General features: G+C 40.9%; 1 protein-coding gene across 8 annotated transcripts in view; it reads right to left on the bottom strand.

Moving 5' to 3' along the window:
• The window catches only part of LIMCH1 (LIM and calponin homology domains 1), a 179,512-nt gene that overhangs the window by 41,772 nt on the left and 115,954 nt on the right, over positions 1-21,786 (bottom strand). For 4 of the 8 annotated variants that reach the window (XM_054825049.1, XM_054825050.1, XM_054825051.1 and 1 more), the window contains exons 7-16: positions 20,766-20,961; positions 16,120-16,369; positions 15,204-15,476; positions 9,659-9,949; positions 8,118-8,372; positions 6,512-6,856; positions 5,493-5,816; positions 4,692-4,925; positions 3,482-3,730; positions 2,507-2,542 (exon numbers count right to left, since the gene is read on the bottom strand). In XM_054825049.1, coding sequence (XP_054681024.1) covers positions 2,507-2,542; positions 3,482-3,730; positions 4,692-4,925; positions 5,493-5,816; positions 6,512-6,856; positions 8,118-8,372; positions 9,659-9,949; positions 15,204-15,476; positions 16,120-16,369; positions 20,766-20,961 — 2,453 coding nt within the window. The remainder of the gene's footprint in view (positions 1-2,506; positions 2,543-3,481; positions 3,731-4,691; positions 4,926-5,492; positions 5,817-6,511; positions 6,857-8,117; positions 8,373-9,658; positions 9,950-15,203; positions 15,477-16,119; positions 16,370-20,765; positions 20,962-21,786) is intronic. The other 4 variants (XM_054825053.1, XM_054825054.1, XM_054825055.1 and 1 more) reach the window with 3 other exon arrangements.

Here is a 21,786-nt window from a genome sequence, read left to right as displayed (position 1 = left end):
ACACTTTCAATGAGTCCCACATCATTTCTTCCTATTTCTTTCTTAGGTAAACTACAAATGACTCCAGTCCATCATTAACACCTGCGTGAGCAGAGCTGGATTTACTCCGTCCTTCAACCATGAGCTGGGCCAGCAGGCACACAGCATCCAAGCAGGTGAGGGAGATGTAACAGTACCAAAATCATGTTTATGAATTTTCTGCCATTAGCAAAGCTGTCTGGAAGCAAGAGGCCCTTCTGCTGACCAGATCTGCTGTTCTAACAAACATCTGGGAAAAAAACACAGTGTATTTTGGAGGGCTAGGTCTTTGGGATGATGTGATTTTTAAGTTATACTACTTTATTCTTGCAAATTAAAGTTGTTCTTGTCAGTGATATCATGCAGCAATTCTTTTCTTTTAAACAAGTCTGAACAGGTATTGGATAAAAAAAGTCCTCAAGGACTTGAGTGTTCAGACTATTTAATTTAAAAGTAAGAAATAAGGTAAAAAAAACTTTTTATGAGAATATGTTAAAAATCCTTATGCAAGGCATTTATTAGGTATCTGCATTACCATTTTACAGGCATACTAAGACTTCAGAAATCCCAACAAAACATAAAAAGTGACAGGCTGGCTAAAGAATCAGACTCTAGCAAACAAATACTCAAAAATCTCAGCTCACTATTATTTGCTTGTCAGGCTTAAAGTGTAAGGCATAAGCCTAAACTCAGACTGGACTGTCACACTACCACCAGAATTCAGCCCCATCTCTTTGGGAGATGGGAATAGGGCTGATCAGCAGCAACACACTAAGTATTGCCTTTTCTGGCCCTTGACAGACCAGGGCTGGTGACAATATCTAGCATTCACTAACCAGCGAAGGGAACTTTCTCAGTCTAATAAAGGAGTTTATAGCTTTGCTGCTAGAATAAGCAGTACCTAGTCTAAGACTGAATTCAAGTTACAGAATTTTCAAAGGAGACTTGACAAACGTTTTGGAAGCATTTTAAATGTCAGTTCAATTTATTTTTCCTAGTTGAGAGCCAAATTTTATTAGATTCTTCGTAGGTACTTCATCTTCTGAAGGAAAAACACCATCTTACATTTATAAGAGCTTAAAAGACAGCTTAGGAAAATAGTTGCTCTATAAACTTTGGCACATCTGGAAAGGATGACAATGAGGCTTGAACATTTATTGTTTTGCCCTTTAAAACAAAATAAGAATCAATGTGGAATAAACAATATGATTTATTCATCTTTGCTACTCTCACATTATACAACCAAACGCATTGCAATGCCTCTTTGAAGGCATCTCCATGTACCTTCTCTCATGTTTGCACTTAATACAGACATGCAAAAATGTGGGAGAACAAATGAAAAAATCAATCAGATAGGTAGGCTTTCTGAAATGGCAGGAAAGTCTCCCTTGTTAAATATAACACTTCTGTGGTGTTAAGCTCTTTTTATCTCATCTTTTCATTGGATTGAGCAGATTTCTACTGCTTGAAAATGATCACATTTACTCTGTGGTCAGAGGACATAGGCTTTGCTCAGCATAAAAGTATTACAGATCTTGTAATGAATATTCAGTCCATGATTCTAGCCTTTATCATTAGAGGAAAGGGTGAAAAATTATACATGAGTCTCTGTACATATTTGTTATAAAAACCCCTCCATGATGTTTCTATTCTGTGATTTAATCTGGGAGACAGAAGGTCATGTGCATTTCTTTGAACTGAAGAATGATATTAAGGACATTATTATGTGGGTAGCTCCCAAATATTTCTTTGCTTCTAAATGCCTGCACTTTGTAAAAATAGCTAATACTTTCACAGAGCTTTCTAAATGACGTTGCGTACTATTCTGAACTATGGTTTACGTACGTACACACACAATTAAAATATGTTTGAGTGCAATAAATGTCACAGTCCTACTCCTTCTGTCAAATGCAAAGCATTGAGGTGAAGAGCTTAAAAAAAAAGAAAAAAAAGAAGTTTAGCACATTATTAAATTAAAGGCAACCTGGAATGGATCCAAGAGAAAGTTTTTAAAAGACAATAAAGGAACAGCTGAAAATGTATTTTCTTGGTAATTATTCTGAAGATCACAATGGATTTTATTTTACTTTGGGATTTCTTTTTTCTTCCTGTACAGGTCATACTTCATTTTTTTCCTCAACACCCAGCCCAGATTCAACCCAACTCTCTTTACCTGTAGCTGATTAGAGGCAATGGAAATTCAGAAGTAAAACAAAAGAAAAGTAAAAAAAAGAGGAAACGATACTTTAAGCAACAGCTGGACATTAGTGTTATGCTCGGTTTTTATGGGCTTTTATATAAAATTTTTTTTAGCTGCAATGTAAGCCGTATTGCATTCCATTTTTCAGTGCTTTCCTGAAAAATTTATTTGCTGGAACACTGCAAAATAATAATCAGGCATCAACTGCATTTTAAATTAGTAGAAAGATGGGAAAGCATGCAGTGTAAGTTGTTTAAAATAGAATCTTGGGAACACAAGACAACTTACTCTGCGTCATCAGACACAGCAGTTCTGGGGCCGAATCTACAAGACCAAATATAAAATTAGAGCGTTGATAAATACATTAAGTAGTAATTGCAAATGGACCCATAAAATTTGGGTAACTGTCACTTGAACATCCAACCTGTACTAGTAAAGCTGACCAGAAAAGGATCATACTGTTCAGGGATTATGTAGTCCGCAAACAAGACTTACCTAATCACCTGGAGGTCAAACTACATAAGAATACCACCTATCCCTCCTTGACCCCAAACTAATGCCCCCATTATAAAAATCTGCTGAAGTATACCTAAAATGGGTGTAGAAAATGGTTATTGAAAATAGACAATATACTAACATTTACATTAAGTGCCACACGTGATGAATAGAGACAAAACTTAACAGTTACATTCCACAGCAGTGCTCAGAATCACCATTACCGAAGCATGGAAGAGACAAACATTAGAGGCAGAAAGTGAGCCACAGGATTTCCTTTTGTTGTTGTTGTTGTTGGGGGTTTTTTGGGGGAGTATAGCTGAAAAAAGGTACTGATAATACACAAGTCAGTGTCATTCACTAAGGTGACAGTCTTGTTTAGAGCCATGCAAACCATATATTTGTATCTGGGATTTATCATAAAAGAACATCAAGTACAAAAGTGGACACTGCAACATTTTCTAATAATGGAGCAGCAAGATACATGTCCTTAAAAAAGCAGAGTCCAGTTGAACCTCTGCTATTCATAAACCTTTTTTGCAATTCAACATATACACTGTAATCAAATATTTCCTTTCAGTTAGCTTTCATTTCAATATTTCAAATGAAAATACATTACACAACTATTCCATTTGTTTCTAAGAAGTGTGTTACTGAAATACAGTATTTAGTCTGGACTGAAAACACACCAGGCAATGCACAATCTGAATTCTGAAGTGTGCACACAGGGGCATACAAGCTGCGTGATTCACACCATACAGAGCTCACGTTTGCAGATGCTCATCCTTGGATGACAATGTTTCCGTTTCATTTTCCTCAGGAACCTCCTGAAGCTTAGACGTTTGACCAAGATGGACTTCCTTAAGGCCACCTTCACCCACTTGGGCAGTACAAACAGTCTCATCTTGTTCTGCAGGAGGGAGATTGCATTTTTCCTGCCCTCGCTGCTGTTCTTGCGGTGGTTGTATGACAGGTTTTCCAGAGCTATTAATGCCGACTTGTGGACATTTTTCAGGCCTGAGTGAGCCAAAGGCAGCAGTGCAAAGAGATGTATTAAGCAACATTTGAAAAATCACATATACATAATGAAAAGCGTGACTGTAAGTTAACAAAAAAAGCCCCCACAAACCCAAATGGCTGGTAGGTGACAAGCTAAGTGAGGCAAGTGTGCAAAACAGAACTTTAATATCAAATGTTTGTACTTCCATTCCTCTAAGTCAGAAACACAAACTGTCCTGGACACTGCCAAACATTAAAGTATTTTAACTAAGCTATTCAACTTAAGGTCTTCCCAACACCAAACCACTGTTGAATTCTACGGTAGATGACATTTTCATTTCTCCTGGCTGAGCTGTACACTATTTTTTCATCTGTGTATGCACTGGGACATGCATATCCTTCTCCTCATGTCTGTTTAAGAGGTTGATGAGTAAGAATCCTTCCACTCTCACTTGCGTGTGGCTCAACTAGCCAAGGATAACTCTGTTCAAAGGCTTAAACTGCCAACTTCTCCACACAGCCTCATGCATCTGAACAAAGGTGCTTAGAAAGACACCAAGCATTATCAGGAAGGATCTCAGGATCTCTAGATCTGCTGTTTGGAAGTCACTGGCACCAGCTAAGCCATAGACAAGCATCTACCGTACCCAGCACCCCTATTTCTAGCTGGAAACATTTAGAATGATTAGGTTGTATTTGACCTGCAAATGTAACGCAATCTTGCTATGCATATCCATTTCTACATGTTGTTAGAATTTTGCATCTGGTAGAGCTCTGCTCTAAGTCTTTACGGGGCTTTATCAAAAGGGCCAGAAACCCTGCATTGCCTTCTTTTGAGCAGAAAGAGTCAGCACAGAATCGAGGACAAGTATGGAAGAAACTGCTGCTGGGCCAACAGCAAGTCTCCCAGATGAAGAGACCTTGACAAGCAGCCCACAGGGCCAGCTACAAGGGAAAGAGAGAAGCACAACTTTCTTACCTCGTAGCTTTCTTCTCAAGTTCTCTAGCTGTGCCCTGCTTATTCTGCTGCTTTGAAAATGGCATGGGAAGGAACTGCTTAACACTGGGCCCAGGCTGTTTTAGAAAAGCTCCAGTTCTTCTGGCCAACATGTCATCTCTTTGCGGGTCTGGAAATTTCACTTTGTTTTCTGTTCCATCGCTCTGCTGCTGAGGGATTTCAAGCTGTTCTTGGCTCTCTTCTCGTGTGACAGTACTGCTCAGAGAGACAAGTGACACTGTTCCATTATAACGCTCACTTGTACAGCCCAGGGCAGGCGGCTGCTCAGGCAACGTGGGGTACTGTTACTCAAAACACAGTTGCGGAGTGATGGACAACTAGGTATCTTTGGCTACAGAGCAGGGAGTGAGAGCAAGAGGAAACTATGTTGAACAGCACACTTGTGTAGGCGATACATTAGAAGTTGGGGATTGCATAAAAAGGTATGCGAGGAGTTATTCACTTGGAAGCTGGCATAAAAGTATGGACAAAGCACTATGGATTGCAAAAGAAATCCCCCCAAAAGATGAAAGACTGTTTTCATGCTGAAGAGCAACTAACAACTGAAGTACTTAAATATTATGAAAGAAAACAGACTGTTTTATGTTAATGTGATACATTCTTGTAAGTAATTTCATAAAACAGAACACATGCCATGATGAATGAGTAATACACATCTTTAAAGGCTGTGTGAAGAATGGAACAACACAGCTGACTGATCCAAGCTAACACCACACACAAACCAGGCATGAGGCTCAGAGGGATCTGCTTCTGTTCTCTGACCTTTCTGCTTCCCGTGGAGTCTTCAAATCCTTCTCACGAGCTACTGCCTCCCCTTGCTGCTGCTGCAGCAGACGAGGAGCTACTGACAGGGGAGGATAATGTAGGGGAACGGGGCTAGTGGCACGCCTCTGAAAAGTTCCCATCCTTCTGACCAACATATCATCTCTCTCAATGTCTGGTAAAATCCCGTCGCATTCTTCCTCGGTGCTTTCTTGCCGTTTGTTCAAACCGCACAGGGTTTGTTTCTCAGAGACGATGCCAAAAGCCGGGACAGGTGACAGCATTCTCCTGCAAGATTCATCTGTACCTGACTTGGCTACCTCACTAGCAATGAGATTGAGAGGAGGGGTGAGGTAGATAAAACAAGTAAAAAAGAAGAGTCCTCCAACTCAGTTTGCGAATGATTTATAAACACACAAACTTAACTGAATGATTTGCTTGCTAAAAGCATTCATTAAAAATTCTTGGTACAGCCACAGACTAAGCGATTAAAGAAAAGCCAAATAAATGTAAGCTCTGTTAATATGTTAACTTCCCAGAGCTGTAATTCTCTTCCAGATAAATGCCAGAAACACAGAGCACCAATACACCTTGGTTTCAGCATTACATCTTCAAAAAGAAAGTAAATCCATTAAGTTTGAAGAAAGCATTTTTTGAACATCAGTAAGGCCAGCAAGCTGAAGGACAAATTCCTAAAGTGCTGAAAGCGGGCAGAGCAAAGCCGCTGGAATTCAAGAAGCACAAAAAGCTTGAACAACAGCTCGGACTCTGAGATACCAGCGATTTCACTGCTCATCAGAAATCCTGAGGCAAGCTCTCAGAAGACCTTTGCACAGCATTGTTTTGCATAACCCTAAACTTGTTAAGATACTGTGAAGGCATCAGATGACTTCTGAGCAAGGCCGTGCGTGTAAACAGCTCTTAGGCCTATGCTGCAGTCCACCCCCATGCAGATCAGCATCTGGCAAGAACAGGTCTCATTTCCAGCTCAGCGGCACTTCCTAAGCCACACCAAATACCTGGACTCATTCTGTGGCTTGGATACTTCATCGCTGTGTTCAGCAAACCCGAGACTGCCAGCAGTGGTTGAAGGAGAGCTTTCAACACCGGAGTGACTCTCCACACCATCTTTCTTGCTTTCCTCTTCTGTTACACCCTTGGATGAAGCTCTGCCAATAACGAGCCTGTCCCATTTCTGTTGATCAATCTCAGTTACTGGCCCAAAATGCACAAACTTCTGCTTGGGGCTACCAGCCTTTTTGTTTGCTCTGGCTTTGCGGACAGCAAAATCATCGTGGACTGCTGCTTTCACCGTGATTTCAGCTGGTGGCACTGTGTCACTGGGACATTTGAAATCTTCTTCACTAGTCAGAATGAAGAATAAAAGAATCCCCCCAACATGAGACCCCAGAATAAAGGAAATTAAATACTCCTAAGGTTTTGAAGGGTTTTTATTTTAAAATCCAAGGACACAGCTGTGGCATACCGAGGCCCAAATGACAGATAAAATCCAAAGATACTGCAGACCTGTTGGGGAAACTCTGGGAGCACATCCATGGAAGCTCTTCCTTAGGGGAAGGAATGTAGCAGACGGCCCATTCCAGACTCAGGTCTTCACCCTAACGAAGCCACAGTTCCCTTATCTGCTCATGTAGACCCAGGCCACATGCTGTGTGGGACCACATGGCACCCGTGCACCCACCTTGTCATGGGGGAGTTCCAGTGGCATGAGAGCACTAGCAAGGGCAATGCACTTATCCTAAATCAAGGGGACTGAATCTTGATTTTAATAAGTCACCTCCAAAGTAATGGAGACTACTAATATCTGGGAGACGAGAGAATGATTGAGTTTTGATAGTTTGTATTAGAGCTAAAATTACATACAGTAACCACATTGTTAGAAAAATGCCTGAATAGATGGTGACCTTTAATTGGAAAATGGCCCGTGCCTAAACAGGAAGGCTAGGGGTTGTTATCCTTTCCTACAGGAGTCACAAATCACCTGCATACATTATAGCCCATCTCCATAGGGAAACAGCCTAGAATAACTCCTTTATACCGGCTCCCTTTGCAGAGGTTTAGTTTACAATAAGAGCACATCTACACCATAAAACGAGGCTCCTGAAACCCCTGCTGTAGTGACAAACAGTGCTGGTGTGTTCACTCAGCACTGGAGTACAACGCCATGCAGATCTATTAGCTCAGGTCTCAAAAGCAGTATAGCCACATTAACGCAGAGAGATGTTGAAGATCGCTTGGTTAGCAGCAGCACAGTGCTACTGAGTTAGTTGTGCCACTTGGACCTTTGAGCTGTTCAACTTTGAGCAGCTTCAAAGCAGATTGAGCCACAAGACAAGAGGGACCTTTCTGATATGATATTAAGAGTGTCCACCAAGGAAGCGACTGTGAAAATACTGTAGTGCTCTAAATGATGGGCACATTTTCATTTCATGATAGATAGCATCCCTGTGCAGATTTTGGACTCCTCCTGAAAACTGAAATCGGTAAGGACTGGTTGTCATCAAGGCATTCTTCAAGTTTAAAAGCACAAGCACACACAGCAGATAGTGACAAACGAAACATGCTTCATAGGGTGCCAATCCTGTCCACAGGCAGAAACCGTACCTGGGATCCCCTGACAGTTTCAATCTTTTCCAGGTCTCCAGATCTGCTTTTGTTATAGAGGCATTCACAAAAATCACATCTTCTCGGAGCTGAGGAAGGGTACTTTGAGATTTCCGTTTAGCCAAATCATCTCTCTCAGTATCAGGCTCTTTCAGCTGCTGTTCCTCCTCTGACTCAGTCTTCTCAGTTTGCGGAAGTGGGTTCTCTTTGCTCGTCACTATTTGCTTTGCTGATGCCATGTGCACCCGTCGTCTTCTAATTTATCCACATTCCAGTTCAGCAAGAAAAGATATTTTGAGGGAGTAATGATAATTCAATGTCAATAGAAGAGGTTCAGAGCACAAGAAGATAAAACTGAATTTATAAGATTAGTTTTACAGTAATTTTAGGAAGTAAACATGGAAGGAATCATTTGAAGTTGAAACCTCTCAGCTATGCTACCCTGCTTATGCACTATTGAGACCACTTCATCGCATGACTTCTATTCCTAGCTCAAGCAAGAAAAATCTTTAAGTTATTACCGTATTAAGCATTTCTGCAATAAGCTTTCTCTTAAGTAGTTACATATACCTCATTTTCATATTAGCAAAGTGAATTCAAGTTTTGCTTGCAAACATACTACAGAATTTCTTTGATCTTAAGAGTCATGTCAATAGCATTAGAATATTAAAATTTGGTTATGTGCTCTTCAGATGCCCTGCCAAACTAGTCATTAGAAAATGTTAATATAATCAAATTACCAGCAGCTGAAAGGCACATTTTGCATTACTGAAAAGAGCTACCAGATATTAAGAGATGTTTTCTGAATGTATCAGATATTACAGTCAAGGTCCACTGTGATGTGTATGTAGTGGTATTATCTAGGGTCACTTCTCTTTCCACAAATAAAACATATATACTTGTTTCCTGAAGATCTGTGCCTAACAGATACTTGTGTTCAGCAACTTCTTACAGGTCTGTATCACTGAACTGAAGAAGGAAGAGACTTTCTAGGCTGAAACCTTGTAACCCATGCTCTATTCCCAAAAACAATGCTGTATAGAAACATTAGGACTATGTGCAACACAATTCGGTGCAGTGTAGCTGGCATATGTATTCACTGCCTTAACTAAAGACTTAGCTGAGTCCATGTTTTATGTAGGGTATTAAAAGGGCATTAGATGAAACCAATGCATCCAAAAATGTGCATTGAAAATGCTTGGCAAAAGACCTGAGATGCAAAATGTATCTTCTAAGTTTATTCTCAATTACTCACACTCATGAGCTGTCTTCATGAGCTTAGGTAACAAAAGTGTCTAGTCTTTATGGTACTTACACTCACAGCAAATTTAAGCTCCTGGTCCTGATAGTCTAACAAAAAATTAGAGCTGGTAATCTACACCTCTCCTTTTTTTTTTTTTTTTAATTAACTTTATGATAAAGCATTTGCTTTTATTTTACCATGTAAGTTTTTTGTAGCCAAGGCAGCTTTAGTCCTACACAGCAATAAGCCACGTGAAATCAAGCATTATAATAGAAAGAAAAAGACCATGAATGCACACCTTGCATGTTCCTGCTTTTCCATCTGCAATGGCTTTTTAATGTCTTCCAGTTTACCTTTCTCTTTACTTGTATAAGGTCCAATTAAAAAAGAGTTAAACGGAACTATGTGTTTGGGTTGATTCATTCTGGCTCTCCGGGTGGCAAAGTCATCCTTTTCTAAATCAGGAACTCTGCTGGCTGCTTCATCTTCTGAACCAGAATCCTTCCCTTGATAATGTCTCATGAAGGGGTTGTCCTTGCGAAGGATGATGTCTGGGATGCTTCTGTTGTCTTCACATGTTGGCTTTTTACTGACACAGAGCAAAATTAAGTAAAGCTCTTGATGTACCAGGGGAGGAGAGGGCAGTGGCAGCACTCATCTCCAGGTCATAAAACAAGCACAGTTAATCAAATATGCTCCAGGCTGCTGTTAGATTGGGCAAAGCCTTGTTATAAATATAACTTATCATATACAAGTCACAAATCCGCAAGGACTTCACACAGAAAATCAGCATGTTGGATCTTTACTTATTTTAGCTATAGCTAGAAGAACCAGTCAGAAGCAGTTTAATGTACTAGATGCAGTGGATGTAGTATTGTAAATGGCATTATTAAACTTCTTCAACACTTCAAACAAAGAAAGAGATTTGATGGAAATACCTGATCCCTGGGCAACATTGCTGAATCCTGAAATACCTGATATTTGGCACTTTTTCTTCTAAATGGCTCTATTTTTTTAAAAGACCTGAGTAAATACTGAGGCTGCTTACCCTAATATTCTTAACTGCTTTTCATCTCACACACATCCACGCTTGGTTCTTTTCCTAACCAACCTCCCCTTTCCCCCAGAACAAGCCTCTATGCCAATGCTGACATACAGTAGCTACAATGATAGCACCAGTACGCCAAGGATACTGGCATGACAATGATGCTGGAACACACGGCCATCTGCCTTGGCCAGGAACGAGACTGATACCAACACAGCCTTGTTGTTACTGAAGATTACGACAATAAAGACCCTTGACAGCTGGTATCCAGAAAGATTAAGCTTATTTTAACTTGTAACAGTCAATACTCTTAAGTAAACTGAAAAGACAGATGGTAAGAGGTAGGCAACTCTCCTGTTTAAAAGTCAAATTGTATTTATTGATATTTTAGGAAGTTGGATATCAAGTAGTAAACTGTTCCATATAGTACTTGTGCAGGCTGCAAATATCTTGCATTTCCTCTTTCATGTAGCACACCTTGCTATGCAAAGGGAAAAAGAGGGTATCACAAAAGACTAAACAGACTGACATTAAGAAGCAAATCTAAACAGCTCAGGGGCTGCTTCAAGTTTCTCTATTATTTTAAAAACCAGTAGCTATAATTAGCTGGTTTTTTAAACATTTTAAAGCCACTATACATGCTACTTATTTTACGGCCTCAGCTGCCCTTTCAAAGTACTGCTCAATAAAGTTGCCGGAGGAAGTTATGGGAAGCCATAAACCATCCCTGACAGGTCAGGCCTGGCTCAGGCCTCGGAGGACAGAGGAGCAATACGAAACTGTCTGCCTTCGCCTTGTTATGCTGCAACGCACAGGACCCCCCATAGCGATGTGTAGAGCATGATCTCAAATGAGCCAAAGGCCACTTTTTCCTTAGATCCGTCTGAAGGATCAAGATTTCATTTAAGGCAACAGACAACACTGGCCGACAGCGCTCCAAAGGTAACTGCTGTCCTTCTCTTTCATCAGCATCCCTGTTCACAACAGCTTCAGAAACATCTGGAACAGATGGCTCTGAGCTGCTGTATGCTTTGCATACACCGTCCATCAGCAACGGTGGTCCAATGCCTCAGCTTCCACTTGGAACGATACTCTACAAGGGTCTTCCACCGCTTTTTCTTCCGTAAAAGAATATGGTAAGAAGTTTATTAAGTAGGTACTCTTGTATATACCAAAATCAACAGCCCTACAAGGGCCTTGATTGACAAGGTTGTCAATACACAAGCATAATTTGCCCAAATCCAATTTGCTTTTTAAACCTGCAATACAGTAAGTATTAGATGTCCACAGGTGAAAAAGTCTGATTTTTCATTTATGGTTTGCCTAAGACATCTTTTTTTTTTTTCTCCCCAGTACAAGAATGTGAAAACTTTAGAGAAAATCTGAAGTAGATACACTGTGCCTAATGGTTTAGGCACAAAGGCAAACAGTTATCTAAAAGTCATGTACGCTGGGACTTGTTCTCCCAAATAAGCCAAAGTACGTATGATTAACTTCATTTTTTTTAATCAGACTTTACTACTGGTACCATTACCCTTTTCTGAAATCTAACAATTTGGAAATAGTTTTCAGAACCCTGGACATAAAGGGCATGTATAAAATCACGTAATACTCCACTAAATATTGTCTGTATTTACCTCTCAAATGAAAAGCAATAAGATAAGAATTTATTCAGCTGGTTAGGTTGGGGGTACTGTTTTATGCTTTCAGTTTTTAAGAGCTATGTATAACCAGGTGATTATTCAGTAAAAACTGCTGGATGTTTCAGTCTTATGTCTGCCAATGCTATTGAAGTTTGAGAGCAAACATAGCATTTCTGACAAGGTCGGTTTTGGCAACAAAGAAATATAGAGTTATAATATTCAAAAGAGCAACTATGAGTCACTGTAATGAATAACTGAAGAACTTAGCACTTTTAGAATGTAACGAGACTTCAGCAATCAGTTTCTAGGTTAAGAATACTTTCCATTCATTTACATGTTGTTTTTAATGGAATCAGGGATGAGCTGTGACATTTTGAGGTCCCCTGAACCAGTTTGTGACAGTCTCAAAAGTGCCTTTTAAGGCCAGTTTACCACAGAGACAGCAAAGACTGCAGATTTGAAGCTTGCAATGGACCAGAATTCCCTGCAGATTTGCAAACCACACTTGCACAGCCAGCCCCAGCCCTTGCAGCAACAACACCTGGGTCTATGCTGGTACAGCAGGTGCTTCTAAAGTGTCAGACTGTGGGCGTTTGCACTCCCTGAAGCGGGGTCTCGTACAGGCTTGTGGATCCTTATATTGCATTTCAGAACAACGAAGAGGGTTTGCATGCTTATGCACTGTCAAGATAAGAGTCCACGTCCCTTTTGCAACGAACATGCCAAAAACATTTGCTTACATTTCACTTTTACATCCTCCTCTCCATCATCTATTACAACACACTTACTTCTCCTCTTTTTAGGGAGCCTCCATGAATCTGATCCTTACCTTTCAGATACAATAGTGTAAATAAGAGACAGACACAGACAACAAGCAAGCAAGGAGGATCACATATCATCATAACGCTGTACAAAGAGACAATATATTCCTTTGGGAAGGGGGAATGCTTTTTGGCATGCATTTGTATAGCATCTAGTTCAATGGAATCCTTCCCTAGAACATGCTACAGCAATAGAGATAAGTACTTAGATTCCAGGCAAAAAATGTATTTGCATAGAAGTTCAAATCCTTCCTGTGCTGGACCCAGAAAGGTCCCCAGCTGAGTTTCAGCTTTAAGAACAATTAGATGCCTTGTAGAACTCAAAGTCACAGTGGGTGTCCTCCAGAGGTCAAAATGGTGAGAGGAAACAGCCTGTAAACAACTCGGAGCAAGTGGAAGACAACTGGTAACCTCAGGTGAAAAATAGAGAGGCTGGCATCATAGGAAGATGAGAGAGTAAGAGGGGCAAAAAAAACCCCCAAACCAACAAACAAGAGGGACTGAGAATTGTTCAGTGTCATTAGTACATAGAAATTTGAATTTGATGCCAAGAAAAGACAGAAAGTTGAGAGATTCAAAGAACAGGGAAAAAGAATGAGACATTAAGAGAGATGATCAAATGCTCCCCTGTATCCTAAAGTGTCACTACTGAACTCTTCCCTTCTCACCCACTATTCTTCGACTTACACACACAAATACTTTTCTTTACAGACCTCTGACCCCGGTGCCTTTTCTGCTGTGTCTTCCTACAATCCCCAGGAGCAGGCTCCTACTTCACTGTGGTGAAGCTTGGGCTACAAACCTCTGCTCTTTGACCCTCTGCTGGGGCAGAAAACCAGCAACACCTCCTTCTTCCAGCTGCCAAATTCCAGGAGTTGCTTCTGCTGAGAGCAAGGAGGGAACATGGCTTTTTTCATCATATATGCTTCTTTCGTGGAGATCAAGCCAGTAGATAACGTGGTGAGCATCCTCCAAATGCACATGCAAACAGTGCGATCTGTTGTGCATAGCACTGCTAAACACGAGCTATTACTACGTTTTACTACATATTACTACATTACTACCATTAATACTACAGCCTTGGCTCAGAACAGGATTATACTAGTAGTATCCTACTGGTTTATGGACTCCTGATCAACTAGAACACTAACTCAGCCTGAAGGACTAATTTATGACTGAGAGTTCCTCCTTGCTAGTATTTGGCTTTGTTAAAGTAGTACCCCATGACCGCACACAAACACTGCTTCATTACAGCTTGACAACAGTGAAGCCAACCTAAGAGGACATATGACAGCGTATATACTCTGTTTTATCAGCATATGGTACATCTGTATAGGATCACAGACAGGCTTCACTATATCTATAACCAAGCTGTATCACATAAGAGCTGTACTTTTTACTACTACATTTCAAAGCCCAACTGTAGATCAGCATCTGCTAAACCACTCACTGTCAGGATTTCACCCCACAATCCTAAATAAAATTTTTTAGACAGGTGGACATTTGGACACCTACCCTTTAGCCAAACCATTTTGATCATTTATAAGAGCCTAGTCTTCTGACATGTTGGTTAAAACTCTGCTTTGTGGGCCATCCCCATGAGAAAGAGATATTTTTCATGGGGATTCGAGATCAGATGATGGAAAGGCGTGGGCAGTGAGCCTAGCCGTCATTCAGCTCTCGAGTTAAAGAACAGGAAATAACCAAATTGAACAACATCCAAAAATAAATAACACAGGTAATAAGTGAATAACTACTGATACTCCATGCCAAAGTCAGTCAAATCATGATTACTGAACTATGCCTCCATGCTTTAACTGGTACATGTGTTAACAAGCACTGTACTTTTATAGTTCCTGCCATTAAAAATAAATACATCATTTATTAACACAGCTAAAAATATTAACCACATAAAAAGTATGGTTCAGTAAACGAAACCATCCCATTGGCAGCAAGTAAAGTAAGTTTCTGAAACTTTTGCCTAAACAAGGCATTTTTAATGTACACTTACATGTATTTTCTATTAAATGCAAGAAAGCATGAGGTGGAAGGTGACAAGTAGTCTGTGCAGTAGTTTTCTTGGAGTTTGTTTACATTAAGCTGTAAGATGATACAGTTTCTCAACACAAATGCAGTTAGCATCATACAACTCTGCAATCCACAGCTGCCACATCACAAGCCTTTTCAGACCAAGACCTTCACTAGCAATTGTGAGTGCTTAGCAGACTGGATTTTTGTTAGGAGAAGTGAAATCACAGCGGATCGAGGAAACCCACACTTCAGCCAATCCTAAAAATGTGAAGCGTGCACAATTTCCCACACTGTTGGGCTAACCTGCCATAGCGCTGGGCTGCTGACATGACCTTAATGCCAGCTTCTTCGAGTCTTCTTAACTTTCTGATCTCTTCTGCGTCTTTCCCCTTGGGTGCTGGTGTTTCTTTTGCACTACCTGAAGGAGACTGGTCTATGGAGTTTCCTTCGTTTTCATTCAAACCTACTTGATTTTTAAGGGGGCTTTCCTCAGGAGCCATGGAGCCCACTTTCTCCTTTTCACACAGTCCTGATGTTTCATTCTGTTCTTCTTCTATGGTTTCAGGGTGGGGTTTGCTATTGAATTATACAAGGTAGCTTAATGTATGCTGTGCCTGAAACATATACACTTATTTATTACAAGCATATTTTGTTGATATCAAGACGCCAAAGGATATTCTGATGAATGATCCAGGAAGATAATTATGCTCTTTAACAGATGTTGCCTCTTAGGCCAAATCAAAAGTGAAATATCAGTTGACAAAACCAGCATGCAGAAACACATAGTCACAGCTATATAAACTGTACCAGTGTAAAAAACACAGCAAAAATATTACCTATTTTGATTGAATACATCACACATTACTTAGAAGTATCATTTGTCAGTGAGTGTCTTGAGAACTGAAACAGATCATCCAGAACATTTTTGTCCAGCCTTGGGTTTGAGTCAACATCCATGGTACTTATATTAACGAACACCTTGTCAAACACAAGTTATGCATTGCATTGTATGGTAAATAACTACATCAAGACAATGATTTTCCCCTAATTGCTTTTCTACCACCTTCGCCAATTACTACAAACAATTTATCAGTACCACCTCAGCAAGAGATTTACTACAGCAAAAGGCACTTCACACATCTTATGAAAAGAACGAAAATTAGGCACATGTTAAAGCATCATCACTGAGGCAGGGAGAATTTGGACAGGCCAGTCTTACCTGAAAGGTCTGTCTCCTAGTGGTGAAGTCGCCGTGCTCCAGCTCTTTCGGTACTCTTCTCGTTCAGCTTTCTTTTTCCGAAGTGGAGCAGGTACATAAAAAGTCTGATTACTCTTGTTTGGGAGGTACTGGTTAAAAGGCACAGCTGATTTAGGTTCACCATGTGAGGTCCGCCTCGCCAACATATCATCTTTTTTCACATCTGGCATCTTTCTGTGTGGCAGGTCAGTTTCCGAGTCACTTCCTCTCCCTAGTGAGGAAGGAGAAAAAAATTCCTTTTTCTTTTCACTTCCGCCCATTTTATTTTTTTTAAATTATAAATTAGAGAAGACACCACCAGAAAGTGACATTTAGCACGTGAACACAAAAAAACGAAAACATTTTAACTTGTATTTATATTTTAAAATCAGTCACTGAAGGTAGTAGCCATAATATCTACACAAACAGTGAACAGGTTTTTTTCCATCAACTCTTCTTTTCTACCCCTGAAAAAACTCATCTTCACCCACAGGTCACATTAGAAAACTTGGGGCCAGATTAAGCCAGACTCTTCCATCACACCAGACGGCTACAGAAGCTTACCTGACTTATTTCCAACTGACTCCTAGTTGTAAATATGAGCATGTTTGACCTGATTCACACTCTTGAACCTAGACTTGCATGTGCACAGCACAAGCTCAAGCAAAAAAGGGCTGCACGCTGTGTATTTACAGAATGGCAGGAATCTGTGCATGGATATTAACAGCACTTTGAACGCGCACCGCATCAGCTTTGATCAAAATCTGAGAACAAGCATCAGCTGCTATAAACCAGAATACTCAGATGGTCTCTCCCCAGTCTCAGCAGTTGCCTGGTCAATCAGTTTAGCACACTGCAAAATAGAGAGACTTGATCCTCAGATGGAAAGGGGTGAGGAGAGAGAGGAGGGATCTCAGGATGTAGAGGTTAGATCAGTACAGCAAAGATTGAAGAATACCTTATGGCAAAGAAAGGAAATACAGTGAGAGAGAAAAAACAAGACTTACAGAGAATAAGATAGATCAACAGAGCTGAGTGGCTACTTTATTTTGTTCAAATGAACTACACTTCCTGATATTTACAACCCATTTAAAAAAAAATATTCAGAGAAACTTAGGCAAGACTTCTCCAACTTGAAAACAAAGCTCCCAAATGGTAGGACAAAAACTTTAAAGAGCATTTGCAGTGGAACTGCCCTCATAGCCATTTTGGAAGCCACTTCATAGACATTCACTAGATTCCCTGCACCATCATGAGCCTTTTAAAGTAATACATAGAGAAGCTATGTAAACAGTTCTCTCCTAGCAGTGTAACATCAGCCAGGCCCTGGTTTGAAGAGTGAACTGGAGCATATTCAGCCATTTCTCCCACCAGCATTCAAACCTTCTCCTAGCTTTGGAGTGTAGGATGTCTCTGGCCCCTGGCTCCTTTGCAACACTTGCATATGCAATAGCTGTTCCTCTCTTTGCAGCAAAGGGAAGCCACCCACGTTGTGTCCTCTTGCTAATTCACCATGCTAGTAAATTTCTAGCTAATTCACTGAGCTACCTAATGAACAACTGAAAACAATGAAGTCATAAAAAATCACAAGTAGCTTGTGTATAATTCAAAGTGGGGGAAGGAAAAGAGGTCTAAATATGCTAGGAATGTTATTTGCAAAGAGCTTTTGCAGCAGATTGAGTTATTCAATGTTTGCTTGGAGAGACACGAAGAAGAGTGAAAGGGAACAGTAAGAAAAGACAAGACACAATGGAAATGAGCTAGTTAGACAAAAATCATAATGCATTTTTTGCCAGTAATCTTTTTGCTTGGAGATTTTTGGTTAAGAGCATATGATAACTAGCACCATGATTGGTAACTTCAGTCTGTGTCTAAACAAGAAGTGGAGACAGAACCGCAGAATCATGGGTGTCTGAGGACGGCTGAGGTTTGAAGAGCTATAATATCATTAGACTGAGCAGGGCCACAGAGGAGCTAAAAGAAAATGAAAAGATCCCTTACTGTTATTTGCTAGTCTGTCTGCTCTCAGCTTTGTTCTGGTGTTTATTTTTGTATCACATGAAAACCAGTCTTGAACCGGCAGACAGAACTGCTGGAATAAATAACCACAGTAGCAGAGGAATTAGAACAGATTCCTCTCCCTCATTACTGATGTGCCTACCAGCATCCCCAAGTTGAGTACTTCAAAGGCAAACAGCTTCCTTAATTATTCATATTTTACTTGTGAAATTATTTTCAGCTCAAATTCGAAAAAAAGCACTTGAAGCCAAAACACTGAATGGAAGATGCAGCCATGCTCTACATTAGAACCCTAACTTTGTTGTTCTGCATTTCCAAGTAGAAGCAGCAGCAGTCAGTTTCCACAACCTGTAACAAGCAGTTACACACCACAGACATGCACAGATCCTTCGTATAAGGATCCGCGCACAACTGCTGGCCAAGCAGAGGATTTTTATTCATTCCCAAGTACATTAGTGACTCTACAGGCAGGTCAGCCTGCTGTTCTGCTGTGTTTTAAACAAACTATTCTGCTCTGCCACTGGTTTTGTTTGCTTTTTGCCAAGGGACAGGGTCTGCACAGGATACCAGAGCAATTCCTAAACAGTTGGGCTGATCACAGATGGCATTTGTGAAGGTGATATTACTTATTGCTTCCACCTAAACTGATCATCACGTATGGATCACTTAAATTATCTCCATGCATTATTTTTTTTCTAGGAGTGCAAAGAATCATATTTTTATTTCACTATCATATTATTTGGTTTATAAAGCTCCTATCTGAACAGAGAGAGAAGTAATGCAAGCAGAACCTTTTCTTCCTTCCAGTTTTGCATATACAGTATTTCTATCAAAAACTATGTGCAGCTGAGTGAAACACTGGCCTGCTGGGGCCACAGGAAGAGGTTCAACAGAAAAGAGGTCAGGCAAGCTACACCTCACCTGCAACTCTTGGAGGAGACAGCTGTGAAGTTATGGCAACAGCAAGCCAGGAAAATGAGACATATTAGAAAGGGCCAGCTGGACAAGTCCTATGTGTGCACACAGCATCTGCAGGCACCCTGGGTCTGGATATGGTTAAAGACTAATTTTTAAGAACAAGCTTTGCATGCTTGCATCTTATTTTGTGTTTGTTATGGACTCAAGATTGTGACAAGATAGTATGTGTCAGCTGTGGCAACTAACCAACAAACCACCCACCCACCCACAAAATCTTATTGAATTCTGCTAATACAGCAGAAGTTGATAGGAAGCAGCCGCAGGACATGTGTACCTGGCTGCCCAGCAGCTCCAAGTAGGCAGCGACACTGGACACTGCTTGAGCACCCAGGACAGAGCACCACTTCTTGATTAGGAGATGTGAGGTGTTCCTATCTGCCAACACCACACTTTTGTCTCATTTGGGAAGGCAGAAAAATGTTTTGTAATGTGGAGACTGTGCTCTGTTCAGTGTCTGAAGGGGCATGAGGCTGTTTCAGGGGATAAGTCCCAGTACCTGGTTCTGGATGGCAAGAGCCCCAATACCACAGGCCACTCAAAACAGCAGAGCAGATCTTAGCCCTGCTTTACCCACAGCTCTTTTATAATTCAGTTGTGATACCAGCTCTCCCTGCCAGCTTTTCAGTTTTAAGGAGTTCCCCATAACCTCAGGAAATCTCTCATGTGTCCGGTTATGATTAGCACCAGTTACTTTCACACCGCCAAAAGCAGTATGAACACCTGGTTCCTACCAAAAAGTTTCTGCCCTTCGTTTTTTCATCAAATAAATAACATTACTAAGGAGAAGTGATTCATGCGTGGAACGTAACTTCATCTGATAATGAAGTTTGACCGATTCATCTGTTCATTGGGAATGTAACCATGCAGAGAGAGCTTCAATCAAGCATCCTTTTATTCTGAACCAGAATCCGGCTCACGACAGGTAACCTAAGTGCATGCTCCACACCTAACCCCTAGCTAATGCTTCCTCATCCAGGACACTGTGTTTACAAGCCCCTGGAAGCCTCTGGGAATCAGACAAGAAAGGCAGAGAAGCAGCACCCCTTCTGTAAGCCAAGAGCTGCATGTCCTCATTCAAAGGTGTACAAAGATGACCACAGCTGTGATGCCAGGAGCTATCAAAATACCCAATTTTCTAAATAACATGAAACCAAATATGACATTTGGTAAGATGTTGTACATCAGACTTCAAAACTCTGTCAAGTATCAGACATATCCAAGATATTTATCTGCCCAGGGTATATTTAGGCAGCATTTTACTCACTTCAATATTTCCCCTGTTCCTGTGCTTTTATTCCTTTCTCCAGCCTAGTTTATAAGTTAAAATGAATCTGTATAACATACTTTTACACCGTAACCCAGAAAAACACTCTCCTCCTCATAAAATTACACTGCAATGATGTAACTCATTTTCCAATGCTAAGCTATCCTAACTGAGACAGACTTCAAGTAAGTTGTTGGCAAAGTCATCTAAACCTCAGGGAGCACAAATCGGCATTCACAGAAAAGTTCTCCTGCAGGATTAGCACAATTCAGAGGCTGTGTCCAGCTCCCGAATGGCACATTTGCTCCAGAAACGTTACTTATGTGTCACAACGTTATCCATGCGCCGCACCGTGACTGGTACTTACCATCGCTGCTCCCTCTGAGCACTACATCTGGAGACGGTGTCTGCTGCGAGCGAGAGCCAAAGGAGTCCAGACTGTCAAAGGAATCATCTCTGCCGTGGCGAGGAGGGGAGAGGGAATCGCTGCGTTCAGAATCCCAGCAGTCTATATAGCCGCTGTCACGAATGCTGCGCTTTGGGCTCTCAATATCCTCCGTTTCCTACAAGGAAGTACAGCAGGTACCTCTTCATAAAGAAGCCACTGACAAGCCCGTGAGATCCCTTACACAGCAGACAACAAAGCATCTTCCCAAATACTAAAAATCTCCTCCCTCAAAAAAAGATTTATTTGGTTTCTGCCCCTTTTCCCCTTCAAAACAAAAGTGCAAGCTTGCAATAAACCCCGATTTTATGCTGATTAAGAGGAAACCCCGCTCATTAGATTAGTACGACGAAGTGAGAAAAAAGTTACGATAGGCAAGTTAATAAACGGATCAAAACTGAAAGTAACCTGAAACTTGACTTGTCGTCCATAGTCCATAGCACAGGCAAAGGCATTACAATTTTACCATCGTGCCTGCATCAGGTTTAAGTCTGCTGCTTTCCAAAGGATTCCCCCCCTCCCCTTGCCCATCTATTGTATCTGGCTGGGACACCAGCAGACAGCATTCGTTGTTGCTGCTTCAGCTCGGCAAAATAATGAAGCAGTGTGCCCCAGCCTCCCTCTACCTTGAAGAGAAATTCCTGTTATGAAAGAGGGATGTCTTTCTGAAGCAATCAGCAATGAAAAATATGCAAAATGCTTTTCCTGATGCCTCAGAAGAATTCAGTTGTGCTCTTTACTCTTTGCCAGCTCCTGGCTCTGGGGGATATGAAAGCACTTGTAGCTGACCCACATGTTCAGAGCAGGGAGAACAATGGTTGTCTTTGACAGCCCTGTGATTATAAATTCTTTCCAGTGCAAGCAGCACATACTAAAACACTGAAACTCCAGCAGAGGAAAAGGTCAATAGAAGCCATCCTCACCCTTGCATTATAATAAATCC

Source organism: Grus americana, chromosome 4 (assembly GCF_028858705.1).
Source record: "Grus americana isolate bGruAme1 chromosome 4, bGruAme1.mat, whole genome shotgun sequence".
Classification (NCBI taxonomy): Eukaryota; Metazoa; Chordata; class Aves; order Gruiformes; family Gruidae; genus Grus; species Grus americana.
This window is presented reverse-complemented; position numbering and strand designations above follow the sequence as displayed.